At 41.1% G+C, this 22,290-nt stretch overlaps 3 protein-coding genes across 6 annotated transcripts; 2 read left to right on the forward strand and 1 right to left on the reverse strand.

Annotated features, from left to right (window-relative positions):
• The first annotated feature begins 2,292 nt into the window (after window positions 1-2,292).
• LOC104444506 lies at window positions 2,293-3,849 on the forward strand. The gene has a single exon (XM_010058179.3). It carries the CDS (start codon window positions 2,614-2,616, stop codon window positions 3,622-3,624), a length of 1,011 nt encoding a protein of 336 aa, XP_010056481.2. The 5' UTR covers window positions 2,293-2,613; the 3' UTR covers window positions 3,625-3,849.
• Window positions 3,850-11,760: 7,911 nt separating this feature from the next.
• On the reverse strand, window positions 11,761-16,519 carry LOC104444505 (probable purine permease 11). Of its 4 annotated transcripts, XM_010058174.3 has the most exons (4): window positions 16,286-16,519; window positions 14,876-15,176; window positions 14,312-14,392; window positions 11,761-13,132 (listed from the first exon to the last, which is right to left on the reverse strand). In XM_010058174.3, the coding sequence occupies exons 2-4, from the start codon at window positions 14,898-14,900 to the stop codon at window positions 12,039-12,041; spliced, it is 1,200 nt and encodes a 399-aa protein (XP_010056476.2). In that variant the 5' UTR covers window positions 14,901-15,176; window positions 16,286-16,519; the 3' UTR covers window positions 11,761-12,038. The 4 variants fall into 4 exon arrangements, with proteins under 4 accessions (XP_010056476.2, XP_010056477.2, XP_018730471.2 ...); XM_010058175.3 differs by lacking the exon at window positions 14,876-15,176 and having other exon boundaries at window positions 16,286-16,517; XM_018874926.2 differs by lacking the exon at window positions 14,876-15,176 and having other exon boundaries at window positions 14,277-14,392; window positions 16,286-16,515.
• Window positions 16,520-17,724: 1,205 nt separating this feature from the next.
• LOC104444504 (acyl carrier protein 1, mitochondrial) lies at window positions 17,725-21,331 on the forward strand. Its single transcript, XM_010058172.3, has 2 exons — window positions 17,725-18,032; window positions 20,902-21,331. The coding sequence occupies exons 1-2, from the start codon at window positions 17,811-17,813 to the stop codon at window positions 21,076-21,078; spliced, it is 399 nt and encodes a 132-aa protein (XP_010056474.2). The 5' UTR covers window positions 17,725-17,810; the 3' UTR covers window positions 21,079-21,331.
• The last annotated feature ends 959 nt before the right edge of the window (window positions 21,332-22,290 follow it).

The raw sequence follows: 22,290 nt of genomic DNA on the forward strand, positions 1-22,290 counted from the left end.
ATTTTGGGGGTTTAAGCAAAGTGTTTGCCAAGCGAAAAATTGTAGAAAATAATGAGTCAAAAGGAAAATTACTTAAAATAAATAAATCAAATGCTTTTGTTTGTATTTAAGTATCACAGAAAAAGGTACAATCTAAAAATACATAGACGATGTCTATGATGATGAGTGCATTATTTTTCTATTAATAGTGTTTTTAGGTGTGAAAAACTCATTACCAATCTATTCTAAATATCATTGAAAAAATTAAATATTAAATTAATAGTGCTTTCTTTTTTAATTGAACATATATTGAAAACCCTTTTGGAAGTCCTTGATACCTAGAAAATAAAAAAGAGAGGAAAATAAAATAAAAATATAGACAAGAGCGTTGCTAAAGATTTTTACCTCTTTTGTTTGTAAACAATATATATTTTATTATGTAAATATACCCGACTTTATTATTACAATCATCATACAATAAATATAAGATATAGCGAAATCCTCTAGATTTCATATCTTATCACATACAATCATATCTTGGTCAGAAATCTTGAACAAGCAAATGTAGTTTAAGTAGTCCAACAAACCCCCATCAACCCATAGTGTGAAACTACACTTAGTATATACTATCACCAATTCAAGTATAAGCATATCTTGGTATTCATAATCAAAATATACATGAACTTTGAACTTTAAACGACAATTTAAAGAGGGACAAACGGCTCGACTATATGGTTTCCAAAGTAGCTATATTACTAAGTTATTAAAATATCTAGTAAAACAATATTTAAACAAGGAAATCAGTGTGCATTCTAAACTTCAGTGGATCATAAAATATTTTGGATCTACTAAAATAATTAGTGAAAGATGTCAAACATTAAGAAAACCATAACTTAGTAAATTCAAAATTTGGAAATAAATGAATATGAAATTCAAAGCATTTCAGTCCCTTTCTACAACTAATATGACCACAATTCCTTTATCATCACTTGGCACCATCAATATACATGTCAACATCTATTAATTTAATCTTAACATATCGAACTTTAAGCAACAACAATCATGGAATATCATCCTAAATTTTATTATCGAAAGTCAAAGTATCCATATGTCACAATGGATCTAGATGACGACATCGCCTGAAGTCGGGTGCTATCACCAATCACCAACGATCTCCACCCGATTGTTTGATCAAGCTCAGCCTCCACCACATTGACCTTGCGATTGCTTGAGCATGACACTTCAAGTTTGCCTTCTGACCTCATGGTGAGGTTGCACCCAAGCATCGCAACTTGATTCAATAGGCCGGTCCCTAAGGATGACTGGTCTACAATCCGGTTTCAACATTGCCGATTCATTTTCTTGCTCACAACATGTCATGTGGCGATTATTTAAAGCAACTTTAAATTTTTGACTTTTCCTTTATGCTTTCAGTATTCAGAGCTGACCCATATTTAGTATCGAACATTTGGAAATATTCCTAAGAAACGTAGATGTGATCATATTTAAAGTCCTTTTAATCTTCATAAATGCTGTAGATTGATGTCCTGAGCGAGTAAATAACTAAAAGTAAGATCTCGATTGAGCAAAAAAAAGAAAGAAACGAGGAGAAAATGCAAAAGTAGGGAAAACCCAAATGGAAAGAACGCTCATTTTAGGTAAGAAATCTACCTGACCAAAAAAGAAAAAGGTGAGAAATCTTATCCTGTTAATCCGCTGGGTCATGCTAATCATCCTCAAAACCCACAAAACCGAGAGAGAAAGTCAACGCCAAGAAGTCACATCGTCAACTTACCCCCAAAAAAAACAAAACAAATAAATAGAAAAGTCATCACTCAACCTAAGATCGCTATCATTCAAATTTATTACAAAGCAAACCATTGGCTAAATGCTCCCCTATATCAATTCAAATTTTACTCTCATGACAAAAAGAAAATATTCAAATTTTACTCAACAAACTAGAGGAATATTACTAAAAAGGTGACCCGATGCATCCTCATGAAAATTAATCTCAACCTAAATCCCACGAACGAGCCGGCCACTAACTTGTTATCGATGAGGAATTCGCCACATGCATGGTGACATATACCGACAAACTCAAAAACAAAATAGTTTCAACAGTATTGAATGGATACATCGAGGGCTTATGACAGTGTGTACCTCCCGGTTCGGATACGTGTGACCCCGAAACGGGAGGAAGGGGGCATGCACCGGTCATCCTAAATGTCACGATCAAAATTCAGACATATCTCGCTAAATCTAAATAATGGGAATGCACGCATATGTGGCAATGCATTAAATAATTCACCAAGTAAATAACCATATCCCGCTTAATCTCTTCCATCTTCATTCATTCTCTCTCTCTCTCTCTCTCTATACAAATTAAATCGAGAGAAGGTACCACCAATTCCTCCCCAACACGCAGAGCAGAAGCAAGCACAAGGCACATCAAAATATCTCTCTCTACTCTCTCTCTCTACTCTCTCTCTCTAGAAACCTTCGTTTCTTAATTTCGTCGGAGGAGGAAGAAGCTCGCGCAGTGGTTCTACGCACAGACATGGCCAAGCGAGGAAGCTTCTAGAAGCAGCGGCGACCCGCCACGCCGGCGAGGAGGAGGGAGATCGACCGGAAGGAATGAAGTGTAGGAAGCACCCCTTCGACCAGAGCAGCGCCGTCGGCGTCTGCGCCCCCTGCCTCCGGGAGCGCCTCGCCGCCCTCATCGCCGCCCAGGCCGAGGCCGAGGCCGAGGCCCACGCCCCCGCCGCCGCCGATCGCCGGAAGCCCGACCCGCAGCCGCCGCCGCCGCAGCACCTGGTGTTCCCCCGCTCCGTGTCGCCCTACATCAGCCGCCGGAAGTCCGACGCCGTCGGCGGCCACGGCCACGGCCACGGCCAACCCCACCACCACCACCTCTTCTACAGGACTCCGCAAGTGGGCCCGGCCTACAAGTACAGCGACGCGGCGGGAGGGTTCGTCGCGAGCGAGAGCGAGCCGCGGGGGAAGAAGAAGAAGCGGGGCAAGTTCTCCCTGTTCGCCGGCCTGTTCGGCAAGTCCAGATCGGAGAGGTTCGATCCCGAATCGGACGCCCGTCTCTATTGCGATTGGGACGCCAGCCTGTCCCGCCTCCACCGCGACTCCAGCCGCGCGACGCCGCCCTCGTCGTCGTGGCTCTCGTTCCTCAGCCGCCGCGGGAAGTGCCGGCCGCGGGGATGCGCCGCCGCCGCCGAGGACAGCGTCTCCGCCTTCGAGTCCCGGCGGCCCCGCCCGGCGCGGGACCGCGGGATGTCGCCGGAGCGAGGGGAGGAGTCCGACGACGAGGACCGATCGCCGCCGCCGCCGCTCGGGAGCGGGTACGCGTCGGAGTCGTCCCACGGGCGGCCGCGGGGGACCACGCCGGTCCGGCCGCGGACGGGGGCGCACTCGAGGACCGTCTCCGGGCTGAGCTTCTGCCTGAGCCCCCTGGTGCGGCCGAGCCCCGCGCGGCAGTGGAGCCACCTGAAGTGCGGGTTCCAGCCGGACGCGCGCTACGCCGGCGACATCATCAGGGTCCTCCCGGGGCACCCGCACCTGTCGGCGGCGGCGTCGTACCGCGGCAACCGGTCCCGGAAGCTCGCGGACTTCGGGCGGGTCAACCCGAACAGCTAGGCACGCCGTCGGCCGCCGTTGACCCCCGACGGTGGGGGTGATTTCCTGACCCCGAGTTTTTTACAGCGTTTTTTTTAACCTGCCCGGTTTTTTTTTTTACCTTTCAACACGACGCGCGAAGGAAGAAAAGCGAATGGCATTCTTGGGAATTTGCTTTTTCCCTCGCATGTACAGTAAATTTCCTAGTTATCGTTGTGTGATGATTTCCCAACCCCCCCCACCTTTTTTTTTTTTTCTTTTTTTTTTTTTTGGGGCTTTCTTTACGATTACGTGTACGAGGTATCGACAAATTAATAGATTTTTACCCATTTCTTTTCTCGTGCGCATCTATATAATTTTTCTATAATTTATATGTTCATGTTCCTGTTCCGGTCCTGGTGAATTCTTTAGTGCATTCGATTGCGGGAACGTGGTGGTGGTGGTCGTCGCATCGATTCTACAATTTCGTTGACATCTTTTACTCTCGGCCAGGATCGTACGAAACCCCTCGAGGGACACTTGTCAAAAAGGGAAATGGACACGCGTCAGGTGATCTCGGATTCACCTGACACGTTAAGTTTTACTTTCTAAAAGCAAATTTTAGAGGATTGTTTTTATTTTTCAATTTCTAAAAGCATATTTTTAGAAATATGATTTATCAAGACCAAAATTTCTTTTTCCCTTTTCTGAAAATTATTTAGCGAGAGCTCCGACATCCGGCGTGAAATTTCGTTGGTCTTTTCGGGGCTGAATATTTCCGAAATTTCGTGGTGGGAAGAGCGCGACGCGTTCAACGTTTGAGGAGTCAAGCGGCGACGACGACGCTGCTCCCCTCTCTTCCCACTTTAATGGAGGGTTGGGCGACGGTGGTTGACGGGCGCTCTTTCGACCGGACCGCCGCGGCGGCGGCGGCGGTGGCGGGGATGGGCGGTGGCCGGGGGCCCGCCGAATTTAAGGTGAGGCTGTGCAAGGTGTGGGGGCGGGGGGAGGAGAAGTCAATGCGCTCCCATCGTGTTGAATGCTTTTGAGTTAGGAGGAGGAGGGGACATCGATTCATAATGATGGCCCCCTCCGATGACTAGGGACTTTCACCATTTATTGTCGCCGTGCTCCCGCGTGTCACGCACACGTCACGCTTCGCTCACCCGGGGGGACGTCTTAGGTTGTCTTGGTTAGATTCGTACGTGTAGTTTTAGTGCGCTCGTCGACTGAGGTTTCCATTCGTGCCTTGTGTTTAGCCACTGCCGGTTCAATAAGTAGGGATTAGAGGTGAGGATGATTGAAGGGTAAAGTTGGAAAACTAAGAATCGGATCGGTGGAAATCAGTGAACGAATTTTTGTATTTTTTGCTTTGTATCTTCTTGATGTCCAATAATGAATGCGTTAATCGAAAGCACTAATACAATACTTATGATCGATATTTTTTGCATGTTTAAATATGAGTTGTGATTAACGAATCTTAACATATTGTGATTATTAAAGAGAATAATTTACTGTAATCATTTAATTAAAAGTACATGTGAAATATTAGTAAATCCTGGAATTTATAACAGCGTATGTTCCAAATCGTTGGATTTTATATGGTAAGTTTTGAATTCAAAAATTATGGTATTTGTTTCAACAAATAGATTTCAAATTTTAAGTAAAATCTGAATGAAAACCGAGACTGCTCACCCTTGAAAAGTATTTTGGGTCGGCTTGTACGAATCTTGATTCATCTTGAACCCGTCAAACACGAAGATCACATGCAGAGTTAACCGTAGGGCTCGTACCATCACGCTGACTTTTACGAATGCACGCGATCTACGAGGCTACGGTCGATGCTCTTCGGTCCTTTTTGTAAGCCCCTTTTCTTTCTTTTCGGGGAGGACGATGTTTAAGGAAAAGGAGGGAGTCTTGTAGATTAGGAAAAGATGTTGGTGTTTTTGAGAAGGGGAGGGTTTGATGTTTCCCAGGCATCGGGGAAAATTGGGATCTGGAGTTGAAGCCTCGCGTTGATCCTGCTGCATCTTTTTCTTCCCTCATTCCATCGCTGTCTGCTTTGACCGGAGCCTTTTTCCAAAGGGGCGTCGATGCGCTGGATCTTTGAAAAAAGATTGGGATCCTAGCAGTGATGGTGAATACTTTATTATGGTCTCCTTACATCACTTCCATGTTTGATGCATCTTTTTCCTTTTCTCTTCTTTGGGATTGTTTAAGAAAGTTCTGAACCGGTTGATTCGTAAATTAATTGGTGACTTTAGATGTGTTGATCATTCTCGTGTCATGTTGCGTGTCAAATGAATATGCGCCCGTCGCAGGACGGCGAAAAGTCATCGGGACCCTTGCATCTTAGGAAGGAATTAGTATGTCGAGGAAGTCGTCACCATCTTACAGTTTTCACGCGTCTTTCTCAATGAGTTGGAGACACGTCTATCCTACCCGTGTCATTGGATTTTAGAAAATGTCTTCGAATGTATCGAATTCTATTGTGGTCCCTCTTAGCTCATGGAGTACTTGCGGTTCGGTCGTCATCTTGCCTTCATGGAGCACTAGAATTGCCACTACCCGATTGCCAATCAGGGTCGGTGAGACCTTGACGGAGCTCTTGCAAGGGGGCGACCGAGCCTCGCTTGGACCAAAGGATCATCGAGTGCGACATGGATAGGGACAAGGGAGAGATGGTCATCACACCACTCCTTTTTCCTCGCTTTATAGTTTTCTTGCAACCTAGGTCATTGCCATAGATGGCTAAGGCAACCCCAATGAGAAGTTGGTCATCGAATTTTACCATGTTTGCTTCGACTCCATCACGCCTCGCAGCTATAACCTAAGATCTCTAGGAGACATGACATAACACCGTTTATGAACTCAAAAGCAATAGAGTACCACCATTGAGATATCGTTCATGCCATTGATTTTAAAAAGAGTGGATAATTATAATCATCAAATTAAAGAACGGGCGAGATCGTTCGCGTGGAATTTTCTTTTACGTCAGTAGCGTACGCTCCTATTTTTTCAAATCATTTGTTATTGTTTCTTTTTTCTCAAGATTCCTCCGTTTGCAAGCATGGACTGTCTCGTTCTGTCTTGTCTTGTTGCGGTGCGGTCGTATGGAATGATGAAATTTGTCGTCGATACATGATCTTGCAATCATCATTCATCATGCTCCCCCGCCGAGGGTCAACTTCGCCGGTTCAGATTTTCGCTTCACCAGCTGAAGTTGTATATGAATTATGCGAGGAAGGGGATAAGAATGAAAGGGTGTATTTTATTTTATTTTTTTGATGAAAAAAATCATTAAGAATTTGTTAAGTAATGCTGCAACTAAGGCGGAATTGAAGTCCTAACCGTACATGTTACATTGCAGGCGTACTAAACAAAGTTGTCTTGTGGGATTTTGAAATGATTAAGGTCGCTGTGCATTGTCTTATAGCATGGAGACTAGAGAGTTCTTGTGGAGTCTAATTAGACAAAGAACTTTGACCCTCTTGCATGATTTTATGATTGCACCCCTTAGTCATCGTTGGAGTATTTAAATTCTAAGCCACGTTTTACTTTTTATCGCTCGAGCTTCCAGACGATTGGTGGTGATCCCACGTAAAGTTGCACGGGCTATGGGATCTTTCGTAGTTTTTGACAATTGCTTCGCCTTTAGTTGGGTTCACGACAAAAATTAAGGGTGAGCAAAGACAGAATGATTGAATTAAGAATCGCTCGGATGGGACTGGACCAACCATTTCTAGATGGCTCTCGGAGGCTTCAGTCCAGTTCCCAATTTCATAGAATTAGAACTAGTGATTTTTGGTCTGGTCCCTAATTTTAGGGGGAAATCAAACCGCCCAAACAAAACTGATGATTTATTTTGTTAGCCCAAATGAAACCGATGATTTATTTTGTTATCTTTTTATTTCTCACACAAATTTCTTTCCTTTCCCTTCTCGCATGTCCTTCTCTCTTCTCTCCTCGCCCCCTCTCATCTCTCACCTCACGGGTCGTCTTTCCTCTCTCTTTTCTCTCATGCCCTAGTTCCATTGGACCACATGGGAACTAAACTGGACCATACCGATCACCTTAGGGAAAATTACGTGATTGATCCTAAACTTATTATACGAATGTCGGTGCAATCCTAAACTTTTCTATTTTTCCAGTTTAGTCCTGCACATTTGTGCGAAGTTCCCATTCAGTCATTCTTACTAATTTATGCCAAAAACCATTAATGTGACGGCCTAGTCTTCCTTCGTTGTCTAAATGCACACCACCTCATTAGCAATTTCCTCGAAAAATTGACTTGAATGTTTATAACTAAATTGGTAAAATCGATTAAGTTTATGACCGTATTGGCCTTCATATAATAAATATAGAACTGATCGGATAATTTTTCCATCTTTCAATCCATTTCTTTTTTGTTCAACTACCCACCATTTTCTTTCATTGACTTTCTAGGGCCAATAACTTCTAATGGGCGTAAAACAATTAATTTTGGGTGGCTAATCCCGCGAATTACATGAAACCCACCGAATTAATTTAATTTTAATTTTACGGTTAGAAAGAGAGGACCACACATTCTCATGCGAAATCAATAAGCACAGCGACAGCATTCGCCCCCGCCATCACCACATGGCCTCATTCAGTGGGTCGTTGAACTATTCTATATTTCCATTCCCCTGTCGGTGGTGGCGAATCGCGGCGCCGCCCCATCTCGCGGCGGAGCAAATGGCGGCGCCACCCACAATTAAAAAGGTTGGTGGTGGGTGGTTAAGAGGAGGGAGTTTTAATGCCGGGGGAACCGAATTTTATTTTTTCTTATTTTTTCTCTTTGGTGGGTATATAATGCAAGGAATAAAATAATTCAATGTGGCAGCATGCACCATATTTATGAAAAGATTTAAGTGGGTAGGTGCGTGATTTTAAGTGCACGATGTCGGAATTCCTCGCTTTTGTAGCCACATTGAAGAACCGGTCTTGACTTTGTCACAGGAAATTTGAGGACTGGATTGTAAATTGCACATTTCACAATAATTGAAGGAGTTGCGGTGATTTCCTCCTATCCATCTAGGAGTTTAGTGATTAAGGATAAATGTACCTGAAATCCTAAAATTTATTACGAAAGTATAACTGAATTATACAATTTTCAAAAGATGTAATTAAGTCATAAAATTTGTTAAGTTAATGCAATCAAATCATTATATTAATTCCATCCAATCTTTGATAAAACGGAAAATATCAATAAATTTTAGGATTTAACTACATTTTTTGAAGATTTTAAGATTTAATTGCACTTCGTTGATCCTTATCAACTATTAGTATCGTTTTCCCTTTTTCATACAACTAATTCAAGTAAAATATGATGTTGGTTCGTCTCTAGACCATCTAATAGTCACCAAATACGGGCAGGATGCCGACTTAATAAAATTTCATTCATTTTAATTTATATTTCAATTTCTGGCGCAATGATTTTCTATCCTCTTCTTTTTTTTTAATGGCTTTTTTTTTTTGCTTTTTCCTAATAAAGGGAATATGACGAGGCGCGCACCGTGCAAAGTGCAACCCGCACTTGCCGAGCTACAAAAAAGCTACATGCAACCCCGCTTTTGGAAGGTGAACGGAAAAGCTTGACTTTCGTTTCCTGTCTTTTTCTCCTATTTTTGTGGGCCCGGATCCCCCCCACATGTTTGGTCGAGACAGGTTCACCCATCTTTTGATTTTTTTTTTAATTTTTCACCCATCATCTTTTCATTTACCGCCCCACCTTTCATTTCGCTACTTGACTCGTGAGCACGCTTGCAATGATTTTAATAGAGAAAAAGAGGGAAGGGGAGATGAGATTGAATGCTTGAATGCTTGGAACGGAAGTTAAAAAAAAGGGGGCGTGTCACGTCTTTTGATTTGGTCTTTCGGCCATGTGCCGGATTGGGCTTTATGTTCGCGGATGGATTGATTGTTACCCTATTTTACGACATGAGGAAGTAATGTCGAATGTCATGGGATCGATCATGGTGTGGTGCGATATCAGTCGTGCGACTTTAGTGGGACTCGATACGAATCTCGTCTTTTTTCGATGTCGGATCGACATGATCGATCGGATCGAAATTCTACTTGGCCAATGGTAGAGGCTTGCGAGAGTGGCAAGCGCTTGCAAGCCCTCCTTTGCGGCCAGTGAGGACTTTATGGCCCTCAACTAGTAGCCAACAGCCTCACTGTCATGTATAAAAAAGGGAAAGAAGATAGTATAAAAAAAATCAATAAAAAACTCGAAATCTTTTCTTAAAAAAAAAAAATCACGTCTATATATGTATTTTGATGACCTGGGAACCACCGTGCAGCTAGCGACGTAAACCCGGGGCAATGCTAGCGCAGGGACTCACCTTCCACGGCGCCGCACTTAAGTTGCCCAATTGCGCATGCGGTGACTTGAACCTCCCCCTAATCGGAAAATGGGGGAACGCCCGAACCAACGTGTCCACAGCGGGGTGGGTATCATGTCAATGTTTTTCGCATCAAGTAAGATAGCTGCATTGACTGGGCCACTATGTTAGTAATATTCGGTTAAAATTAGCCGAAAAGACTAAATTGATAATTTGTGAAAATGTGTGACTAGTTTAACAAATATTTTAAAATTTAGGATTGAATTGACAAGTTATTAAAATGTTTAGGGTTAAACTGACAAAATTGAAATATTTATGATTGAATTGATAAAATTAAAATATTTAGAACTGAATTAGATGTGGTACAATAAGTTTAAAACCTTCAAACCTAATTCTGAAAGTCACGTCTGCCTTAAACCAAAAAGATGGACATCACATTTCCCATGAGCACTCATGGCTGAACAGATGAATAACAGTTGCAAAAGAGAATGAAAAATCCCATCAAGTATACGTCTTAGACTGGCAAGCTTATGCAGAAAGCAACAGCAGCTGCTTGAACATTGGTCCCCAAAAAACCATCTTGGTGACAACATTCACTAGCGAACCAAAAGTAGCCACTAACTCCTATCAATAATGATGACCACTCGAAACCTTTTGACCAATAATCGAAGCAATCCGACGCTTAGCGTGATGACACGTGAATAACTTGTCCAAAAATACCATGTTATTATTAGGCGGCATCAAGGGCTAGCTTTCGAGTTTGGTTAAAGATAGGCCATCCAAATTAGTCGAAAGGAATTAAATTCTTGTGCCAAAATGATGGTATCGGGCGTAAATCGAATCACGAGGTTGCTCACAATTTCCATGCTCCTTATCCTCCCTTCATCAAATGATCTGCAGCTTTTCCAAGAGTCTTGGCTTCGTCCAACTTCAGTTTGAGTATGGCATTATGTGCTTATCACTTCACTTTTGAATGGAGATAGATCTTGTTAAACTAAGGCGTTGGAGACTCCAAAATCACGTGTTTTAGTTTTCTTAAGACATGGGATGGAATTGAACAGCTAGAAAGCTTTTAGATACTCTTGAAGTGCCATGGGAACATTACTTCTACGTCAATGGAACGCGATCGACTTCTATGCCATTTAGAGTTTAGTATTCTCTTGCGATCCGATTTCGAAATCTCTATTGTTGCAAGAATAGTCTGATACTTCGGAAGAGGTCGACGATCATCCGATGCAGCTCCCTTGTATCTTGAATTGCCTCTACACATTCGCATACACAAACAGCGTGGTAATCAAATGATGAAATGACACAGAATCCACACCCTAAATTACGCTTTTTATAGCAGGAGCCCACATCAGAACTTCTGCAGAAGCAAAAACATAATGAAGTAAGAACGGACCATAGGCGATCTTGAGATAAGATCGTTCTTCAGTCCTCCAACCATCATTTTTGCGCGCAATTAGAGTAAAAAGAACTACATGAATATAAGGGGTCTTCCCTTGGAATAACCTGAACAGATACAGAGACTAAAAGCTTCATCAGAATGACAACCATCTCTTTTGCAACCTATATGAGCATATATATGCTTCTGCTTCCAGAAGAGAGGTAAAACATTCCGACAGCCACTTCATTTCATTATAAAAGGCAGCAATTTCAACTAGATCCTCCACAACGAAATGAGTGTAGATATAAATGGTTTGCACAAGAGGTTCTCTTGATAAGTGAATCGTGAGCTTGTGAGCTCTGTGTTCTTTAATATCAATCGTCCCATCTAGTGAAAGTCATAATCTAATGACGCCAACCCATGTCGATGGCAACAAATTGTTTTCATTTCTTGTAAGGTCGCTTGATATAATACAACCAGGCAATCTTGCTGAGAGGAAAAAGAGCCCACTGTGAAGTGCAGAAACTAGCTAAATTACAGGACAAAAGCTCATAATGAATTTCAAGATGACTGCAGATAATTTTTTCTGCAGACAAAATGCTTGAACCTAAGAAGGTTGCTAACCACAATTGACAACTAGTAATGAGGATCCATCCTAATACTTGAAGAGTTATTTACCAAATCAATCAACAGGAAACCAATCAGCAGACAGAATCACTACGAGTTTCGTCCCCAGCACCCTGCATTCTCCTTGCTTTGGAATCATCAAGATAGTTTTGATATATGTAGGATGCGAAACCCCAAAGAGCCAGAAGCATGGCAATCACCTTGACCCCATTCATCTTGTCATGAAAAACTATCACTGAAGCAATCGGAGTAACGGCCAAACCAACAGTACTGATGACATTGGAAAACAGAGAAGATACAATGAATATCAATCCCACGACACCCACTGAGCAGACCTGCCAACACACGGCTGTGAAAACCACAGTTAGCACATAAGATGCTCTTCCCTGTCCAAAACTCCCCATCTCTTCATGCAGGGTCTTCCATTCGCCACTTGCAAATAGACCCAAAACAGAAACACAAGTAGCAACAAGGGCTGTATATATTTGCATCTCCAAAACTACAGAGAACGTTTCCTTCTTAAGGACCTTCTGGAAAGAGAGTTGCATGAGGGAAAGCAAAAGAGAGTAGATTGCAGAAGCTCCAAGGGTGCAAAAAAAGCCAAGGATGTACTTCCCCTTAGAAACTCCAGATAATCCGTCCGAATCATCATTGACAGCAATGAGGGCAGCAGATAAGGAAAGAACGACCACAGAGTTCAGAATGAGCGCAGTAAACCTCTGAGAGTTCAAATAAAATGAGAAAACTGCATTAAATGCCAACTGGGAAGCACAGATAAGGGAATACGTAGAGGCGGAGAGGTATAATAGGCCTGTGGAGTATAACCAGTTATCTCCAGCTATGAGCACTCCTAGGAATAAGTAGACCGAGGCAAGAATTTTGAAAGAAGGTGTACTAGAAGAAGCTGAAGCCTCCTGCGATGATGGTATAAGGAATAATGGAATGAATAAGATTGGAAAAGCAGCCGTCTGAACAAGTGTCGACAACCATTTACTATTTCCACCCTGGTCATAATAAAATCTTCCGAGAAGAACAGCAGAAGCTTGTCCTGCTACGAGGAAGAAAATATTAACAGCGACTAAAAGCCACCACCGCCAGCGTTCAAGCTTCAATAAATGTAGGTCATTAGCGAGTGGTCCATCATTGCTCATGATCGGTTCCTCGTGATCTGACAACAAACAATCACATGCATTAGATACACTAGTCAGGAAATGACACGAATGTCTTACTTGATGCAGTACTCATTGGGTAAAAATATTGTTTGCCTTCTCCGGATAAATAAAGATTGAACATACAGGAGATCCAGATGTAGTCCTCATCACTACCATATCTCACTAGTTATCCAGAAAAACAAAATTTAGAATCACATAATCCCCAAGACAAAAAAGATTTTGCACAACCAGAAATCTGTGATACTTGAATGATGCATTTGCATTTTTGCAGCAGCCTATGATAATGTACACTATATAGTTCATAAAATATTGAGTAAACTAAAATTGTAAAAGGAAGTCAATCAACAATATTTGGGGACCAGTTTAATGGAAAACACCCAAAAGCCCATAGAACTTTCAAGAGGAAAGTCCAAGCAACTAGATGAAACTGTATTCTTGAAATCGATTCATACTCTGAAGGAAATGACTGCCCATAGTTCATGAATCTTGAATATAGAAGCTGATCCCACAATACCATTTCATGTATTTTGGATCACATTGACAAAATTTCCCCATAGTTTACAAGATCAGAGAGACTTGTTGATGGTGTTTTGAGGATTGGCATAGAAACTAAGATTATGGAGGCTTTTATATGGCAATCCAATTTTTGCGAACATGATATATGCAAGAGGCGAAAAGATGAAAGATTCACCACAAAAATGTATAAATGACCTTAGGGAAATTGCTAATATCAAAAAGTGTGGTGAAGACTCTGAAGATGTCCACAGAAACGTCAGTAAAATATGAATAGTCAACATGCATTCAAGCCCAATAGATTTATGGCAAAGGAAAATTCAGTTTTAAAAAATATTTATGCACTCATACATATTCCCTTGATTTTTTTACAAAAATGAATATTTGAAATCACAAGATTTGTGAAGAGCACATAGAACACTAATTTCCAGTTCCCAAAATCAATTCTCTTTCATTTTTCAGAAACTGATAATTGACCATATATGAGCTAATTTTCATCTGCATGACAAAAAGAGCTGCCATGCCCTCTGATTCTGTAATTCACATGTACATCAACTTTATAAATCTATTAGTAGAAATGAGAAGCTTAAAGAGACTTCGGGATAGTTAGTGACAGTATGCCTTTACACGATATTAGACTTCAGTGTATTTGCACTTGGTACCTCCAACTTTACAATATTCTCCAGCAGTTTCTTCCGCTGTTGAAAATGCTTTCTGCATACTTGCAGAAATTTCCATCAATTCTGTAAGGATAAAAAAAAGAAGAAGGTCCTTAATACTGAAAGTTCACAGTTCAAACGGCTTTTAATGGGTGTAAATTTCTATTGTTCTCTCATTCTTTAGACTCAGGACCAATAGTCAAACAGAATCAAAATTGTTTTAAAAAGTTACATAATCACAAGCAAATATGCTAAAGTAGAAAGCGGTGCACAATGAACTTGGGCTCAATAAATTTACACAAACTAGCTTCAACCAACACTCAATAGTACTGTTTACAAAAATTATTTTGCTCTACAATCTGGTAACGTACTAGGAGACCATAACCTCTGGAGGACTATTAACAATATATTTCACTGCTTTAGCTTATCAAATCTGCCTGAAGAATCCTGATGAAAGGGCCTAGGACCAAATCCCACAAGACTTTTTATTTCCGGAAAGTGTATTCTCAGCACTGCCTTCTACAAAGTGCTAAACACATATTCTTTCATTATCATAATAAGCTTAACCTGTTCTCCCCGATGTTGAGACCATGATCTCCCAAAAAAACCCTACTCTGCCTCTCACATCAAACCTTAGCAGAGACCAAATTCCTGGTTTCAATGAGTTTTGACCGTCAAGAGTTTGTTGCAAGTTTCACCACGAGATAGCTCTCATGGTTAATTCCATTATTCATTCTTGCAGCAAGCCTATTGCCTGAATATGTATTCAGGAACATGCCCAATCGTGTTTGAAAGGCTTTATTAAAGCTTTAGGTTGAGACTTTTGCTCTGCATCACCCTCTTTTCTGTTTGGGAAGGTAGGAGGGCTCTACATTGTTTGAAAGAGAAAAGTGTGAGCTTCACAGAGAGAAGCAATAATAGATTTAAGCTAGTGCATGAAAATGTAGACCTATCCTTCCTACCGCTACTTGTAAAGTCAATTAAAAAAGAAAGATCCCCCATGAATGGAAACTCCCAAATAACAACTTTCATGATTTCTAACTCCACAGACATGATTTTTCACAGCCCAAAGTTCCCTCGAACAATCTTACTCCAGAAATTCTCAAATTAAGATTGCACTTGCAATATCTCATGCATGTGATCATAATCCCATAAAGCTCAAAAACCACACTGCTTTAATTCACTTCATTAGTCTCACAACAGAGAATGGCTCTTTTCCGGCAAACTAGTAGGCATAGCAATAGTTTCCAAGACGAGCGCAATTTCCCTCAACAGTGATTTGGATCGTATACTACACTTAAGCTCACTATTAAGGAAGCTATGCAGACACTTTTGGCTGCATGTGCGAGATTTGACAGAATAACCAAAAGCCTAGTTATCCGAACAAGACTATATTATGGATGAGCAGCAAGAAAGGGTTGACATCTCGAATATAAAACCATGGTCTTCTGCTCATATGGTGTTTCAAAGACAAGCCAAAACAAGTATCAGCAACTGTTAACGAGGAGAGCAAATCTCCACATCATCAGCTTGAGAAAATGTCTTCTTTAACATGCGTTTTGGTCACTATCAGAAGAAACAACGCCACGTTCCTCGAAACAAACCCATTTGAAGGACAAATTCCCTCGAAAAAGTTCCTTCTACATGTAAAACTAGAAAAGAAAAACGGGGTAATCCTCTAAAACACTTCCTTTCAACCACAACATCAACGTAACTAAGGTTCGTTCTCGCTCCGAAAAACGATCCTGCGCACCTATTTCATCCACGGGACACCAAATCACATCGGACAAACGAAAACCCGGATCGAATTCGGCCAACCGGATTCCAAAAACCCAGTAAACGAACGGCGCGTTCTCATTGAAAGCGCTAAAGCAAAAGTCAGAAGCGCCGCGACCGTTGATTCCCTACGTTTCGGCCACCACCAGGCGGAAGCAAGAAGCAGAGAAACGCGAGAGGGAACGAAGACGACGCTCTTACCTGCCGCAGGAGCAGCGGGGCTTGGCGACGAACACCGAGGCTGCCGGCTGACGGATGGCGGCGGCGGCGGCGGCGGCGGGCGTTATAGCATCGGTCGACGACGACCGAATATCGAGGCCCGGGTGATGTCGGGGGAGGCTTATGATTTCCTTAAACGTGGCCTCGCCATTTTATTACCTTCTCATTGGTCGCAGGTTCTCTGGAAAATTGCAATCCACGCCTTCGACTTTGGGAGAATTGCGCTCGACGCCACCGAACTTTGGAAATCTTGCATTGTTGTTCGGTAATTTAAGAAGTTCGAAATTAGCTAGACGACAGCTGGAAGATTTCTCGGGATTTTACTCCAAATAATGAAAATCAAGGTTGAGAAAATTTTAATGTTTTGGGGTCAAGATGTTTATGATTATGTTCATCGTGCGATATTCCACCTTTATTTTTTTTTGTGTATGCATGATTGTCACATCACACACAATATATATATATATATATATATATATATATATATATAGATGATGTTGATTTGACGCGTGAATCATAATTAATTTCCTCATATTTTATTCGTTTCTCATTATACCTATCTCAATCAATAAGATGTCAACTTAAGCGTTAAAAAAGTTTGCTCCTATCTTTGTAAAGATCGCTTCAAAAGGTGAATTAGTCAAAGTATGTAAAAGCTGATTGGGACACCACTTTACTATTTGAAATTATATTTTTAATACAACTAGTGATGATATCTATTTCAACGTAAGTAAAATAATTATCGCATTACAAAGATTATAGATTTTATTTAATAAATTTATCTATTGTAAAGAGTTGAAGCATAAGCTAAGAAAACATTTATGCATATACTCACCATGTGCCACTTCCCTTTGCGCGATAATATCTTATTTTGATTTAAATAGTTGCTGATATAGATAGTTTGACTTTTGATAATAGAATTATCCCTTTAGTAGATATATTTATCATGCGAATAGTGCAAGTGAAAGTACACGTATAGTTTGAAATCTATATAATTTAATTAGATGAAAAAACCCTAAATAAATGATTTAATTTAATTAAAATAAAATCGGTCATAGAAAATATGTAAAGACATATTTTATTAATATAAGGCCTAATACTATAAAAAATCTCAAATTTGTACACACATATCACATAAAAACTCCAATTGCGGATAACTCAAGAATAACTATGTCTATATCGAATAACTCGTCTATATCATGCTACATTTAAATTAATAGTTCATAAACTATGTCTATATCGAATAACTCAAGAATTCAGAGGTCACATTGCGGATCGAGTCATGATTTAAGGATCATTCTATATTATTTTCTCAAAGCTAAAAATTATCATAATGTCCGCATTATGCAATTCCCTGAAAAGAAAAGAAAGAATAAATCATTTTTCGATTTCGATTTCAATTGTTTCATCTCCTCCAGCCGCTGCATCCACTTATTACAGTCTTACACTTTACCTCCTCCTCCTTCCGCTGCCGTCACAGTAGAGAGAGAGAGAGAGAGAGAGAGAAATGGCGATGAGAGCCGCGATCCTCCGCCACATCCGCCTCCCGGCGAGGGCCCAAACCCTAGCCGCCGCCGCCGCCGCCGCCGCCCCGAGATCGTGGGACCAGAGCCCCCTCGGAGGCTCCCGGGCCATGTCCTCGCACGGCGACGACCACCTCGCCAAGGAGGAGGTTGCCGAGAGGGTCCTCTCCGTCGTGAAGAGCTTCCCCAAAGTCGATCCCGCCACGGTCAGCTCTCGCCTCTCGCCTCTCGCGTTCTCTCCGAATAGGCTCGATTTCTCCCGTAGGCGGCGATTAGGGTGGGGTTGGCGTTCGATTGTTCCGTCGGCTCGCTTTCGCTGTTCGAGTCAGTGGAGCTGTTTTGACGTTTAGAGGTTGGCTAATTCGCGCTGCCTTTCTGATGCGTGAGATGCGGCGGGCGAATACTGTGAAGTAATTCGTTTTTTGGTTCTCTCAGTCTCGATGAGGCTGAGGTTCAAATGCTGTAGCGGCGGGTAGTCGCGTTTCCTTGCCTTGGAGGAGATGCGATTTTCATTCTCGTTGCCGTCTCGGTAGATGACTAGAATGTATTGGCGAATATGGAAAATCTGCCGTGTTTTTGGTTTGCTTTTTGTGTGAATTGTAGGTGAGGACGTCATTTCGTTCATTCGAATTACCTTTTGAGATGTATTACTCTGGGAGAAAGAAAAGTTTTCACCCGAAATTTCGAGAAGTAATTTCCCGTGAAAGCAGTTTGGAGGAAAGAATAAATTTTTATTGACAAGCTTTCTAATGTGGGAACTGTTTCCACAAAATAGGTTTCGTCCTCCGTCTCTTTGGAAAGTGCGGGGTAGCGTCTGAAATGAAAGTTCAGGACAATGGCATCATGCAGCAGAGCGCTTCGAGAGGAATTTTCAATGCTCTTATACCTAATATTTTCCTTCTCTTGGGGGTGTTTAGAAGGAGGGAGAATTGGGGGAGGGTTGGTATCGTGAACTGCAGACTGTTCTGTGAGACATTGGCAGGGTATTGTGCTCTATGAGAAGCTATGGCTAGTTGCACTGCATTAACATCTGTCTAATTTGTTACTGTTTTGGAATGGATTGGCATTGTAGGTATTATAAGTTTAATGAAGAGGATATTCTTTATCTGGTATCTTGGTATGTGTTCACATTGCTGTAGAGTCTTTGTATTCTCTTTTCTTACGTTTGCTTTCACAAAGGTTGATATGCTTTTTGTTCCTAGAGGAATACCTGTTATAATACAATAAAGAGGCAATAGGCAATGATGAGTTCTCAGTATCTTTTGCATGTTGAGCAAACTTTTTATTTTTATTTTTATTTTTTTTCCGGACGTACATCTTGAGTGTATTCTATCACGAATGTCCTTAGGATCTTTCCTTCCTCCTTACTTGGGAAATTCAAGCTCCAGCAAGAAGCTGACGAGAGAATCATTGTTTTCAGTTTGACACTGTCTCTGGTTCACTTTTGAGGGAGAATACTTGAGTTGAAATTCTACTTCTACCCAAAAGACATTAATTTGCAGTCAACTAAAATTGTTTGTAGTAACAGCCAAGCCTCTTCCCACATAGTGTGAGCTCTTGCAACTATGATATCTATGGCAACCCCAGAATGTTGATCATTGGACCTGGTTTCTTGCATACAGTTATCTTGCTTCACTTCTTCAAAGACTCTCCTTGTCTCCAATGCAAACTCAACCAAACGATTCTTTTGGCCAATGATAAGCATTCTTGGCAATTGCCTGCAGTGCTGAACTTTATTGCAAATATGGTAGTGAAGTGCCCCTTATTAGTACCCCATGTCTTAGGTCACCAAACAGAAATAGACATATATGTGGTGATTATGTTTATAGCATCTTCAATCCAATTTTAAGCATACTTGGTGCTTTTGGCTAATATTTTGTGATCTGAAGTTAGCTTTTGTCAGTGTTTGTGCCTTCAAACTAAAGAGGGGCTGAGTCTGTCCCCTTCCAATACTTGTACAGCTATCCTCCTTCCTTATGGTGCTGTTTTTCTCATCCATTATAACAGTTGTGTGCTGGATCTCTGCATTAAAGACCAGCAGCATAAGTTGCTTCTTCGTTTTGATGCTTTTATCATAGTCCCAGAGGTCTTGTCACGTTGGACATGAATAACTCAGCCTTGATTATATCGCCTGTCCAGCAATCGAAAAGATCACCTGTTTTTCCTGTTCCTTGGCGATGGCATTTTCTTAATAATTGCCCTGCTTTTTTATATAAGATCTGTCAGTAAAGTCAAATATATTTTCATACTTACACACAGTATACAAGAGAAACTACAGAAAGAACTAAAATGAGGAAGAGGAAAGAACCTATATATCAAATGTATAACATTTTTGGACTGGATGTCCTTTAAAATACATCAATACAGATGGATGCTTATGGGAATTTCTAATAAGGCCAGTTCTGATTGATAATCCTTTGTATTTCCAAGGACAATATGTGTATGTTGTACTCAAATGATGTTGGAGTTCCACTGAAAAATGCAAAGATCAGCTTTTTGCCATCAGATTCTGAAGTACGTCTAGTTAATTTCTGAAAAGGGTTTACACATGGAATTTAAAGAGCCTTTGATTGATTCGGTTGCAATCGGCTTTCTAATTTCTTTTGTCATAACTCTATTTTTGGTGAATCTTAGCTGATTCTCATCTTTCAATTGTCACATACGACTGCTGAGGTTGTGTATTCATTATCTATCTCTTTCTTTTCCCCTCCTTATTTCTTTATGTTCATGTGAGTGCTTGGTCAGTTTCTTTATTGTCACTATATTTGCTTCCTAATATATCTTACTAATTGATGGTGGAGTTTGAGCACACTACTAAGGTGAAGTTACTCATTTTTATCCTCTTATTAAAGAGGTCCTGTGCTTGATTGCTATCTTCCCCTTCTCCATACAAGACTGTTGTTTTGGGGCACCAAAAGGGTGCTGAAGCGTAAATGGAAAATCATGTACAAGAAAAGAAGTGTTGGCTGTATGTAGACCATCTAGCTCTTCCAATCTCATGTGATGATTAAATGAAAGAATGACTTTGCAAATTGGCAAGGATTTCATAAGACGGGTTTCTCTCTGTTTTTGCAGGTGACTCCTGATGTTCATTTCCAAAATGATTTGGGCCTAGATAGCTTGGACAACGTAGAGATTGTAATGGCACTGGAAGAAGAATTTAAGCTCGAAATCCCAGATTTGGAAGCTGATAAAATTGACTCCTGTCATCTTGCTATTGAGTACATCTACAACCATCCTATGGCTGGTTAATTCGAGCTCATGCATCTTTTGACTATCCTGTATTGTGTGGACAATGAGCTGCTCAGCCTCCTCTTCGGTTGCTTTGTCTTGAGCGTGAAGCAGAGGATGGAAAATAATCTCAACTTTTGTGATAAAAGATAATCCACCAAGAAACTAAAATCCTCTTCTTGCCTTTGTGCAAATTTTCAATCTTTCACTGGACATTGATGATGATGAATAACTTAATCATTTGTCTTCAATAGCAATTTTGGATTGGTTTTCATTTTCCTTTTAACCAATTGCATGCGAATGCCCTTGCATGATAAAAGCAAACTTTAGATTTTCTATTTCTGTTATTTGCACAGGTTTACCATCAGCTAAGGGTAACTGCTAGATTGGTATGGTTAACACCACCTACTGCAGAGCCCATTTTGCACTGCATTCTTATTTCTATGTCTATTCTTGGATTCTTTGACCTGGCTGTGAAACTAACCAACTACAGTTGGAAGGATAGAAACTAAAAAGATAAGATTTAAATGGCTTTGCATGTGTTTTATTGTTTGGGTTCTCTTTTCTGTTTGTTCGTGTGTTTTATTAATGGTGTTTTCATTTTAGATTGTGCCCAAGTGCTGCGTTGTCATGTTCTTTCATAAAGTAGGGTTGTGTGCTTATGAAGTTATGAGGAACCACCATCTTAAACCACTTAAAAAGATGTTGTAAGAGTAGATTTGGGACTCTTTCAAGTATGATGCTGCCTAAGGTTCAAGTATTGAAGCTGCTCATCATGTCTCCCGAGATGAGCTGCATCAAGCCTTGGACCTTCGGCATCTACTGTTACGATACCATTGAGTTGACATGATGCTTGCTATTGAGATGTTCACTCTTCTGCGTCGAAAAGTTTAGGATGACTGAATCCTCCTTGGGTTAGCTCTTTCATTTTGGCTAGAACGAACCACTGCCTCGGGATTCTGTATACGAAAACCAAGAATGCATTATGTACGGTTGGTGAACTCAATATGGTTTTATTATTAGCATTAGTGTTCCATTGTCATATCACTCTCGAGCAACAAAGGTTGAGGCGATAAGCACACCATCATCTTCAGTTAGATATAAAGTCATCACTCCAGGTTGGTAAAATCGTTGCAGAAAATTGCAAGAGGAACACATGTAGATAGAGGGTGGGGAATGATGCGACATGGACTGCTTTTGACCTTTTCACTTGGATCTCCATACTTAGAATTT

This window comes from Eucalyptus grandis, chromosome 3, assembly GCF_016545825.1.
Source record: "Eucalyptus grandis isolate ANBG69807.140 chromosome 3, ASM1654582v1, whole genome shotgun sequence".
Classification (NCBI taxonomy): Eukaryota; Viridiplantae; Streptophyta; class Magnoliopsida; order Myrtales; family Myrtaceae; genus Eucalyptus; species Eucalyptus grandis.

What these genes read in the sequence shown, in the direction of transcription:
- LOC104444506 (XM_010058179.3), top strand. Translation starts at nt 2,614, where the DNA reads ATGAAGTGTAGGAAGCACCCCTTCGACCAGAGCAGCGCCGTCGGCGTC.
- LOC104444505 (XM_010058174.3), bottom strand. Translation starts at nt 14,900, where the DNA reads ATGGTCTCAACATCGGGGAGAACAG. An exon ending in CTCAACATCGGGGAGAACAG is followed by an intron (nt 14,393 to 14,875) that starts GTTAAGCTTATT and finishes TTATCCTTACAG; the next exon opens with AATTGATGGAAATTTCTGCA. An exon ending in AGAATATTGTAAAGTTGGAG is followed by an intron (nt 13,133 to 14,311) that starts GTACCAAGTGCA and finishes GTTTGTTGTCAG; the next exon opens with ATCACGAGGAACCGATCATG.
- LOC104444504 (XM_010058172.3), top strand. Translation starts at nt 17,811, where the DNA reads ATGGCGATGAGAGCCGCGATCCTCCGCCACATCCGCCTCCCGGCGAGG. An exon ending in CCAAAGTCGATCCCGCCACG is followed by an intron (nt 18,033 to 20,901) that starts GTCAGCTCTCGC and finishes CTGTTTTTGCAG; the next exon opens with GTGACTCCTGATGTTCATTT.